The sequence below is a fragment of the Beta vulgaris genome, chromosome 8 (genome assembly GCF_026745355.1).
Source record: "Beta vulgaris subsp. vulgaris cultivar EL10 chromosome 8, EL10.2, whole genome shotgun sequence".
In the NCBI taxonomy this organism is placed as follows: Eukaryota; Viridiplantae; Streptophyta; class Magnoliopsida; order Caryophyllales; family Amaranthaceae; genus Beta; species Beta vulgaris.
The window spans coordinates 52482253-52494241 of record NC_079209.1 but is presented as its reverse complement, the minus strand read 5'-3'; the positions used below and the strand labels follow the sequence as shown (position 1 = coordinate 52494241).

Sequence of the window (11989 nt, the reverse complement as noted above, 5' to 3'; positions counted from 1 at the left end):
TCCCAAACATCTTGATATTCATGGATAAGTTATAGAGTCTTACCCCAAAACGGGCTATGTGAGAGAGAGATATTAGATGGCTGAGATGCGCCATCAATCTCGTTGAGAATAACCAAGCTTTGGTCGAAAGTCCATGGCCTCCCTGCCACAATTTTCACTTAGCCTCCAAAAGTCAATACTGAGAACTGAAAGTTGAAAAGGATAAATGTAATTTTGCATTTTGCATTTTATAAGACTTTAAAGATATATGTCATAACTTACTTTGATAATTGGAGGTAATGAGTCTAATTTTTCAAATTTCAATGAATTAATCATAAGAAAACATTGTGAACCTATATTGAAAAAATAAATTAAAAATATTCTATAATAATCATCACTGGACTCGACCAGGAACTCAAGAAAAATGTTTCGGACCGGAGTGGACCGCACTCAAAAAAAAGTTTGGATCAGATTTGGACTCAATTTCTCGAGTCCAAAAAAAATTGGAATAGGTTTGGATTTGGCAAAGTCCAATCAGTCAAATTCACTTACACCCCTAGATAAAAAAAATAATCTCAATGTAATTGGAGTAAGCGAATTTTATTAACTTAATACAAGCAATGGAGATCAAAAAGTTTGTCTATGTCATCTTTATAGTTACATATAATTATAAGACTTTATTATGTTTTACTTTGAAAAATTAAACATTATATTGAAATTATAGTAGATTGGTGGTTAAATGCTCACATACCATTTCAAATTGTCATGTGTTCAATTCTTAGTAGCTATACATTGTTAATATTTTAAAATGAAATCATAAATATGTGTATTAGAAGCTTGCTTGAGAAGAGAGTGTCAATGTAGCAAGTTAGAACAAGACCCAAAAAACCAACGTCACAAAATCACTAGTTCAACCATTAAGGGTGCGTTTTATTCAACTTATTGGCCCTGAACTTATTGGACCTTATCCGAACTGAACTTATTGAACCTGAACTGAACTTATTGGAACTTATTAAACCTGATTGGACCTGATTCAACTTATTGGACCTGATTGAACCTGATTAGAACTTATTGGACCTTATTGAAACTTATTAGACCTTATTGGCCCTGATTGAAACTTATTAGACCTTATTGGACCTGATTGAAACTTATTAGACCTTATTGGACCTGATTGAAACTTATTATTATTATTGTTAACCTTAATTATTTGACCATGATTATAATATTATTTAATAGCAATATGAATAATCAAATAATAGACAATAATATACAAGTATAATACTATACATTGTGGTACTTTAATAAAAAATTTTAATAATAAAATAATCAGCTAATAGTAATATGAATAATAAAATAATAAACATAATACAAATAAATAATAAAATAATAGACATAATACAAATAAATAATAAAATAATAGACACTAATACAAGTATAATACTATATAATCATTGTGGTACTATGATTAAAATTCTAATAATAACATAATCAGCTAATAGTGATATGAAATTATGAATAACAAAATAATGGACAATAATACAAATGTTTATTAAACATTGACCATTTAGACCTTATTGGACCTTATTAGACCTGATTGGAACTTGTTGGACCTTATTGGACCTGATTGGGACTTATTGCACCTGATTGGAACTTATTGGACCTTATTAGACCTTATTGGAACTTATTACCCTTATTAGACCTTATTGCAACTTATCTGAACTTATTGGACCTGAAACTTAATTTTTTAAGTTGAGCAGAACGCACCTTAAATCATCAAAACAAACATAAAATGGCACTTCAAGCTTTTTGTTAATGCAATAAACTACCATATTCCTAGATCTCCTCTTTTACAGTGTAAGAATTTTACTTTATTTTCAGCAAGCTGAAAATGATCCAAGCAAGAGTGACGATGAGGGCGAAATTGTGGCTTCAGAGAGGGAATTGGATTTGAACATGGCGGAGCAGTCGACGAGTAATTCGTGTTAGGAGCTAGTGTGAGAGAGGGCATATTTGATTTGATCATTAAGGTGGGAGAAAAGGCAAGAAAGGTGGGGTTGTTGCTAAGGTGGGTTGGGGACGATGGTAGATTCGGAAAGGAAAGAGGAACGGTGGCAGGGAAAGGGGAAGAGCAGGGTAGCAAGGAGTGGCAGCGGAGTAAAGTAGAGGTGATTATTTGCGGGATTGGGCGGTTTGCGAGTCGGACCTAATCTTAAATTTTTGTCCAACGTAACATGCCTAGTCCATTCCCTTTTATGCGGGATTAATTATTAGTCCATGACCCACCCTAATTAACGGGTGGGCTTGCCCGCGGGCCTAACGGGCTATTAATACTTTTTTTTTTTGCAAATATTTATATATTAAAACATAATTTTGTTAAAATAGAGAAAAGTTGATAATCACAACATGAGATAAAGAGAAAGTTAAAAAAATTCGTAACAAAAATGTTAGAGGACGACAAATTATTAACAAATTAAGTTATAAAGAATAAAGATAAATATATGTTACCCAAAGCAATATTAGTGCAAATAAACTATATAATTCAAAAGATAAATCAACACTAAATTAGTAAGATTAAAAATCAAAATTTCATAAAAAATAGATATTATGATAAACGGGCCGAGAGGGCTTGCCTGCGGTATATTTGAGGTTGTCCATATCTGCCCGTTAATATTAGCGAGTTGGGCTTGGCCCGCCCATTTAGAAATTTTTTTCAAGGTTTGTTGTCCAAGCCCGCAACTTTAGCGGGCTGCGCTGGAAGGGCTTAGCGGGTCGTCCCGTCCATAAATAGCTCTAAAGTAAAGAAGGATAGCAAGGGAGGAAGCTAAAAAGGAGGAGATAGAAAGAGGAGGGAGCAAAAGAATAGAAAAATTAACCAGTAAAACAGGTCACTATTTAATTAAGATCATTTTTGTAAAACATACATCACTGGGTTAGGGGAGGGGGGTTTGATGGGGGGGGTGGGTAGGGGAGGGGGGCTGGGGTCGGGGAAGGGTGGTAATGGGGGTGAGGGAAGGTGGCAGTGGGTGGGGGGTAATGAGAGTTTTGGTTTACAAAAGTTAATAGAAAAATTTGAAAAAAAAAAACCTTGTTAACAGGTTATCGGTCATCTGGGTGTATTTTTGACGGAAATCTCAAATAGTTGTGGGTATTTATTTAAAAGTAACTCAAAGTTGTGGGTAAAAGCAAATGGGATAAAGTTGGGAGTATTCTGATTCATTTGTCCGAAGTAAAATTGTAACCCAGACCAACCCATTCGGACCAAGCTAAGCGGTCCAGACGAGTTCTGATGAGCCCAAACCCAAAGATTGCTTCTTTTGTTTGACAAAGATCAGATCTCTTCATCTCCTTCTTTCCACTCTCTCTTTCTTTCTTCTCATAAACAAAATAAAAAAATCGACAGTCACTTACTCTAGTGAAATTCTCATCAAAAATTTTGTTGTTAGATTACCTCCACGCAAAATCAGGTATATTTTCTTCTCACTCTTCTCTAGTTGTTCTATATCTATTAGTTCGGTTTTTGATTGGTAAATCACTTTTATGAGCATTTCTGTTTTTATTAAAGTTAGTGTAGTTAACAATTGGGGATTATTTTTGCGTTAGAATTTCTAATTTTGGAATGTTAATTGTTGCCATCAGCGCTAGTGGCGTCGAGAGAGGATAAAGAAGCAGCACGCAGCCACCGACACACAGAGGTACATGATCACTTCACCATTTTTATTGATTTTTGCAAATACCCAGATTTATAAACTTGAGTAAAATCGATTGTTATGTAATGCCCAGAAATATGGGAATGAAATTATGATCTGTGTCTTTGAGACATTATGTCGAACAGGTGGTGTGCATTACTAAATGAGTCTTTAGCTATGTAGTATGATCCAATTTTTAAATAGGTAGATTTTGGGCCTCATAAATTTTTAATATTTTTCAATGTTCTGCTACCAGTAAGATATAAAGAATCCATCTTTTGTAGAGATTGATGAAACAAGATTAGTAAAAAAAACTTGAGCAGTTTAAATGCAGAACAAATGGGATGAAGTAGAGTATATAGAAGTACTGCACATGATAATAATGCTTATCAATGGGGCTTTTACTTGCTATGGTTAGTAATCGAGGTTTGAAGTTTGGATCAATACTCAGTAGTTGCAACTTGCAAATGTTATTTACTTATTTTTTGCATTTGAAAGTTATAGTTACAAGTTGCTTTTTCTTGTTTCATGCACTCCTCCAATGCACCCCTTTGACCACTTCATCATTATTACCCGTTGGTGAAAAAATGAAGAAAAAGATGTGGACATTTTGTAAATATGAATTGCATATGTTAACCTGTGCGAGGCAGGGAATGTTAGTCGGTTTAAATTAAAATTGGTAAAGATATAATAATTGTGATGTAGTTCTTGCAATTTGATTATTAATGATATGACTTGTGATAAGAATTACTAGAGGCGTAGAGTTAAACTTGAAGTAACACTACTCAAAAGAGCTCGGAAACATGTAGAGTTTGCACATAATAATGAAATTTCTTTTTTTGATGCACTACTATGCTATTATTTGACTTTTTATTTATAGGAAACTAACACTAGCTTCTAAATTGTAACTTTTTATAATGTTTCATTTCAGGTTTCTATGTTTTTCTATAACAAAAATTTGTTACAAGATGTACTTTAATGAGTAGGTATATGATTGAAGAGGAAAGAAGAACAACAATAGGATTCTTGAGTTGATAAATCAATAAAAAAAATCCGAAACTTTGCATGTCTGTTGCGCTCCACCTATTCTTATTAGTATAGGTTTGGTAAGAGGGAAAGAAAGCAAAATTATTATTTTTTTGCTAGAAGAAGCAATGTGTAACTATTAAAAGAGACGGAGGTACTCCATGTAATGTTAACATGTTTGATTTGTATACATCCCTTTTTTTCTTCATTATAAATCTCTTTTCGTTATCAAAGTATAATGGTTATTCAATTATTCATTGGAGGATCATCTTAGACTGTTTGTGAGACTTATGTGTTTTCCCCCTATGTTTTAACATCAATGATCAATCTCAATTGCTCCTGTGTTTACGATTATTATGATTGGTGCCACTCCATTTAAAAATCTCGGATTTCCATGTGTAATTGATTACTTGGTGTGTGCAGATTTTGGAGTTCTTAGCTGAAGTTTGAGGCCATTTTTTGCATTAAACATTATCCAAGTCAAAGTTGAATCTCACTCTCCAGTTGCTTGTATTCTCCCTCCTCCCTATTCATGGACATCAATGCTGGTACTTCCACACTTCCCCCCTCCTTTGGTTTCTCATTTTTCTTTTTCATTTCAATGATCACTTTCTCTTGTATTTCTTGCAGATTCCTTTATCTCTGACAAATCGGCGAAGATCTTTGTAGCAGGCCATCGAGGGTTAGTGGGATCTGCCATAGTTCGTAAGCTCCAATCCCTTGGATTCTCCAACCTCATTCTCCGAACCCATTCTGAACTCGATCTCACCATCCAATCAGCCGTTGATTCCTTTTTCGCTTCTGTGAAGCCTAAATTTGTGATCCTTGCTGCCGCAAAAGTTGGGGGTATCCATGCTAATAATACCTACCCTGCTGATTTCATCGTCATTAACCTCCAGATTCAAACTAATGTTATTCATTCGTCCTTTAACCATGGTGTTCAAAAGCTCCTCTTTCTTGGCTCCTCCTGCATTTACCCTAAGTTTGCCCCTCAACCAATCCCTGAATCTGCTCTTTTAACTGGTCCTTTGGAGCCCACCAATGAGTGGTATGCCATTGCTAAAATAGCTGGAATCAAAATGTGCCAAGCTTATCGCATTCAACATAATTGGGATGCAATTTCTGGGATGCCTACCAATTTGTACGGCACCAATGACAATTTTCATCCTGAGAATTCCCATGTTTTGCCTGCCTTGATGCGGAGGTTCCACGAGGCGAAGGTAAGGAGGGATAAAGAGGTTGTTGTGTGGGGGAGTGGGTCTCCTTTGAGGGAGTTCTTGCATGTCGATGATCTTGCCGATGCTGTGGTGTTTATGATGGATAAGTATAGTGGGTTGAGCCACTTGAATGTTGGTAGTGGCAAGGAGGTGAGTATTAAGGAGTTGGCTGAGCTTGTGAAGGAGGTAGTTGGGTTTGAAGGGGAACTTGTTTGGGATAAGACTAAGCCTGATGGCACCCCAAGGAAGCTTATGGACAGCTCTAAGTTGATGGAATTGGGTTGGGAACCAAAAATTTCACTTAAAGACGGTCTTGTAGATACCTATAAATGGTACATGGAGAATTATGCTGCCAAGCAATGAGTGCTTGCGTACTCAGGTGAAGAACTATCTACCAGCTAGATATCAATTGCTTGTTTTAATATTATTCATTTGTATCCATGATACTTTAAGTGGCATTTTTGTTTACATTTGTACCATTTCTGATCACAAATGCTCTAAAAACCCTTAAATTATAATGTGAAATTCGATTATCCTTCTTCGAATTAGTAGCCAGATCAATCTGGCTGTTGCGTTTTCCAAAAAAAAGAAACTGTTTATTTGATGGCTGTTTATTTTTCTTCATCAAGATTGATAAATATGGTCTGCGTTTTTTCCAGTTTGAAGTTCACTGGTTTTGATGCAAAGTTACCTCATTAACCTCAAGATTTTATTTCAAGTTGGACGCAAATCTATTATGAACCTATGTTGTATATAATGAGGTGCAATAGTAATGATGTGTCTCATCTTGTATTCATGGAAAGGATATGATATACTTGTCATGCATTGGCTGTTTTCTTAGTTAGAGTCAAACTCGTAGGCCAATCTACTTCACAGTCCTATTAGTAGCTTTGTCAAGCCTCTACTTCGGCTATGTTGGTGCTAGAGCTACATAGAGGTTACAGGAAATGGGTAAATGGCCACGTAGTGAAGTGTCTTCTACCACTATAACTCGTAGGCCAATCTACTTCACAGTCCTATTAGATGCTTCTACACAAAGATCTTATACCTAGATCTATATATAGAAGTATTTGAATTTACTTTATAAGGATGTTCTAGAATCATCACTGCTGGAAGATTACCCTAGAGTATCTCCACAAAACCTTGATACGCTCCCTCTATTATGGATTTAGAGTCTTCTAGAGGCTTCCACAAAGGCATCTCTAAAGAATTGTGAAAATAACCACGACAACCATATGATCTGATTGCATTCTCTGTACCCTCAAATCTTAGGTAGGAAATACTCGGAAAACCGAAAGATAAAGGCTATGCACTCACAGTGTTTGTTGCTGTATTCCTGCTATCCGAACTTATCAATTGATCGTCTTCATAGGGAACGTGCAATGTGATGGCAGATGGGGTGCCCCCATGAGCCAACATTTGGCCCTGTTAGTCTTTTCTTATCATGTAAAGGTTCTGCCTGCATGAGGTGGTTGTTACTTTCTAGAAGGTAGTTGTTTTTCAACCTCAATCTGAAGGTTCAGCTTCAAGGAGGTGGGATTGTTGTGTTCATGAATATTTTATACTCCATCTTTCCTGTATAAGTCCTTACAAATCAAGAAGTCACTATTATTCTACGATTATATCTATTGTAATAGTTTTTCTTTCTCATCTACTTTTTGTTATTACAATTAGTTTGGGGATGTTGGAAATGCGACAATTATTACTAGATATTCCAGTACATTATACATGAGTACTATTATTGCTGGACAGGAGCATATTGTAATTACGAGTAAAGATAGGAATAAGGAATCACTGTTTAGTGTCATGACTCATGATCACTTGGTGGATGTTGATGTAGTAATGCGTTGTGCAATCGTTTGATTCGTTCTTTGAATGAGAAATGGTTTTAGAATGAGCAGCTTGTTTTAAGGTTTTCCAAATGCGACACCGGACACTGAGAAATACAACTACTTTGTGGTATTGGGCAGGGAATTGTCAGGCTTTCTTTGCCGTCGGGGTTTATCTTGATTAGTTTTGTAGATTCCATCTTCTCTAGAATGCAAATGGTTGGTAGAAGTCATCTAGAGTCATTTCCATTGTTATCGGGAAGCTAATAGAGGTGGCAGATTGGCATTGGCTTGTTAATTATGGAGTGAAGATGGTAGAGAAGTTAAAATGGTTGAGGTGGTCCCTTCGGATCTTCGCATCGTTTTATTGGAGGGCTTGGGAGGAGCGGCTTAGCCTCAAAGGATCGCTGAAGATCGTCTGCTTTGAGTGTTGTAGCTAGTAGTCTGTAGTTTAGCTTAGTAGTTGCTATTTTTGTTTTTGGTTCTGTTACTTCGTGTTTTTGTTTTTAGTCTTGTAGTCCTTTGTTGTTTTCTTTCTTTCAGACTCCCCCTTCGTTCACCAAAAAAAAAGTCATGTCCAACTGCTTGGTTAGTTATATCAGCGGCGGTCTTTGTTCATTCAGGTACTGCAGTTTACATGTGTGGTCAATTGAAGGGAAATTGTGGTAAAACTTAAGCTTCATTTATTGTGTATATCGAGTTTGTATATGTAGTGAAAATAAGGAAGTGGAAGGGTACTAGTGGACTGAAGAACTAAGAAGGTTCACCAACTGTTGAGTGTAATTGTTAGCTATGCTTCTTTGTTGGCTGTCAGCGACTAGGAATTACAAAATTACAGGAGTTTTTCAGGTTCACCAACTTGTTCAACCCAAAAATGAATCTTCATCCTTCATTTGAGCAAAATGTTATTCCAGTCATGCCACTTACAACCTAAGAATACCAAGGATGTCTTGGCCTAATGGTTAAGATTGAGGTGTTGTGAACGATAGGTCACAGGTTTGAATCCCCTCTCCCCTTCTTTGTACTGCCTTCTTGGCTCATATGAATAATAATAATAAAAAAAAAAAAAAAGCTACAACCTAAGAATTGTGTATGATTAAAAAAAAAAATGAAGATGTGTTTCATGATATCCTAGATAGGAGACAGAAACAGCAGAAAAATTTTGGAATGACAAAAGCATGTTTTTTACGCATATCATGGTGAGAGCCTGAAAGTTCTTCAAAATACCCATCAGTTGGTAGATTGTAAAAAGTGACCTCTCTTCCCGTAAGATAATCTGGCTATTTTTTAAGAAAAGGGTCACTTTATGTTTACGCTATTTTTCATTTGATCACTTTAACTCAAACAGTTAGGTAGTAAATGGAATTAGTATTAGTTAGAGGACCTTTCTCGAAAGATGGCATAGAAAAACAATTAGAGAGTACTATGTTTTTGGAGATCTTGATAGGCTTCCAAGCCCCCTTCTTCATGCAATTCGTAATCATTAATAGTCTGTTCACACACAGCATTAACATCAAGAGATTTGGGATCTCCTTGTCGGATAAACCCTTGAAGTTCAAAGGATTCTATAATTTCACGATTCTGCAAAGATTGGAGGAGGCCTGTTGATAAAAAGATATAATGAGTTGAACAAGTTTAGAAGGTAAAAGTGAACAAATTTGAAAATGTATGGTATGTTTCCCTTGTAAAATCATATCATTCTATATAGTTACAGTTTAACAATATTCAGATCCGTAAGGTTTCTGTTTTAAGCCTTTTCCTGAGAAAATGTGCCATCTCTTTGATAATAAGAGTGTTCTCCTTGATGGACCTCCCTGGAACAACACTGGTTTGAGTAATCAAGTGGGATTAGTAGAGTGATCAAGTAGAGGCAACAAATCTATAAAGATACTAAATTGTATGGTGTGTTGTGTTTGATGAATTGGGTGTTGAACTGCTCGAAGGTGAAATGAGGCTCCTTGGATTTTTAGACCCTTGTATATATAGTCCCCTTTCAGCTTGGAATTCTTTGGGGGAAATTTAAATTCCCTTTTCAATTTGAATTTTGGGTGTATGAATTTTTTTTTGGAAAGGGGGGGGGGCGATTTTAACCCCTATTGTATGAAATTTCATTTGAGTGCTCTGAAATTTTGGAGGGAAACAAATTAAGTCCCTTGTTGTATTTAGTCCCCTGTTTTAACTGAAGTTCAACAAAAAGTTGGTGTGAAATTTTTGAGGGAAAAAAAAGTTTGGAAATCCCTAAAAAAAAAACTGTCAGTTTTGAAAAGAGTAGGCCAACTCTCCTTTTTAATGATAATTTACCCCAGTTTTCACAAAGTCGTTAGCACTCAAATTTTCCTCTTAATATTGCCTATACACAGTGGGTCCCTACCAATTTCTTATTTTATGTGAAAAAACAAATGTAGCAACATTTAGAAAACAGAGGGAGTAGTTGCATAAACGCTATTTGCCTATATGTGAACACTATTTGTTAAGAATTTGTTTAATAAGAAAATTAGAGAAAGTCTCTCTCTGGCGTTAGTCTAGGTTTAAGTGACAGTCCTGGGATTCCATTCTCTCTTCTCGATAATTCGATCCTTGTTATCCCCCTTGGGATTGAAATCTGTTGCCATGGCTGATGAGATCACCATTAAAGTTTCTGACTTGAAAATAATGGCGGAGGAGAATCAATCAATAGCCTTTGATGACATATCTGATGTGAAAATAATCAAGATATTGCTCTAGTTTTGATTGGCAAGGTTGTGACAGTATGATCATTCAATTTTGAAGCGCTCAAACGAACCTTAAATTAGATTTGGGTGATTTCAAAGGGTGCACTCTTTCAGATCATAGAAAACGATCTTTTTGTGGTCCAGTTTGCTTGTGAACGTGACAAAGAGAAGGTTATGGCAAGCACATGGACCTTTGACCAAAACTTGGTGATGTTTCAGGAGATCGATGCAAATATACAGCCTTCGAACATCATAATCAATCTTTCGATGTGATGTGGTTCGAAAGCGCATATTCGAATGATAGGAGGGAGTCTTGGGGAGGTTCTTGAATTGGATACTAATGAAATAATATGTGATATGTGATAATTCGCCTCGCCTTCGTGTGCTCATTGATATCACGAAACCGCCACGAAGGATGTAGTGAATTTCTTTGAGAAATGGAGTTTCGACCATGGTGGAGATCAAGTACGAGCGACTTTCGACTTTTTGCTTCTCGTGTGGTGTGATAGGCCATATTGGGCAAGATTGTGTGGAGTCTTCTGAGGAGGATAAAGAAGTAGACAAGCAATTGGGTGCTTGGCTTAGGGCATCCCCAAGAAGAGGAAGACAGGAGATTGAAGAGGAGACAAGGGTTTTCTTGAAGGGTGCTTGCAGCATTGATTTTGGGAAGTTGGAGGTGGAGCCTAAGGGGATTGTCAAATAGTTGGAGGTGAAGGGTGGAGCTGCTCATCACTCGTCTCCTCAACCTATGGAGAATCATGCTATGGTTGCCATTCTCGAGCCTCCCGTTACTTGTGTGGCGGCTGCTACTACGCTCGATGCTCCATCTCCCGCGCGGGCTACCAATCATCATACCTTGGCAGTGGCGTGTAACCAAGGTGATGTTGTTAACAATTCGCTTACTTTTGTTGTTGGAGATGGTGGTGTTGCCACAAAATTCAAAAAACCAAAACACAAAACACGTTTGACAGAAAATGTTGTGGACTCTTTAAATGATCTTATAAATGTGAATCCATGTAACATTGCTACTGGTTTGATGATTGGTGAAAAGAAGAAGCTTCTTGATAATATGATTGTGGATTATAATCATGATTTTGATGACTTGGGTTCAAAGAAATCTAAATTAAATGACTCTTCTGGAAATGGTAATAATGTTGATATTGTCTAGGCGGAGGCTGGTTGTAACCAACCCCGTCAGGCGTTATGAAAATTTTGTATTGGAACTGTCAGGGCATGGGTAACCCTTGGACGGTTCGTTAGTTGAAAAGACATAATGGTTCTAATACCCCCGACATTTTATTTGTGTCGGAAACTAAAGTCACAAAAATTATGGTTGAACAAAAGAAGGAGAGTCTCAGATTTTTCGGGGTCTTTGGAGTGTCGTGTGCTGGGAGAGCAGGTGGTTTATGTATGTTTTGGAAGGAAGAAACGATTTCATTTACGATGGTTTCTTTTTATCAAAACTATATATGTGGTGATGTGGTGAGTAGTGGGGATGTGCGATGGAGGTTTGTGGGTATTTATGGATAGCCGAAGGAGGA

General features: G+C 36.6%; 1 protein-coding gene across 4 annotated transcripts; it reads left to right on the top strand.

The window, feature by feature from the left end:
* The first annotated feature begins 3281 nt into the window (after positions 1 to 3281).
* On the top strand, positions 3282 to 8591 carry LOC104901753 (putative GDP-L-fucose synthase 2). 4 transcript variants are annotated; one of them, XM_057391205.1, is made up of 5 exons: positions 3282 to 3443; positions 3616 to 3671; positions 5115 to 5239; positions 5322 to 6287; positions 8361 to 8591. In XM_057391205.1, exons 3-4 carry the CDS (start codon positions 5224 to 5226, stop codon positions 6269 to 6271), a joined length of 966 nt encoding a protein of 321 aa, XP_057247188.1. In that variant the 5' UTR covers positions 3282 to 3443; positions 3616 to 3671; positions 5115 to 5223; the 3' UTR covers positions 6272 to 6287; positions 8361 to 8591. The 4 variants fall into 4 exon arrangements, with proteins under 4 accessions (XP_057247188.1, XP_057247187.1, XP_057247186.1 ...); XM_057391204.1 differs by lacking the exon at positions 8361 to 8591 and adding an exon at positions 7281 to 7560; XM_057391203.1 differs by lacking the exon at positions 8361 to 8591 and adding an exon at positions 7181 to 7560.
* Positions 8592 to 11989: the final 3398 nt, after the last annotated feature.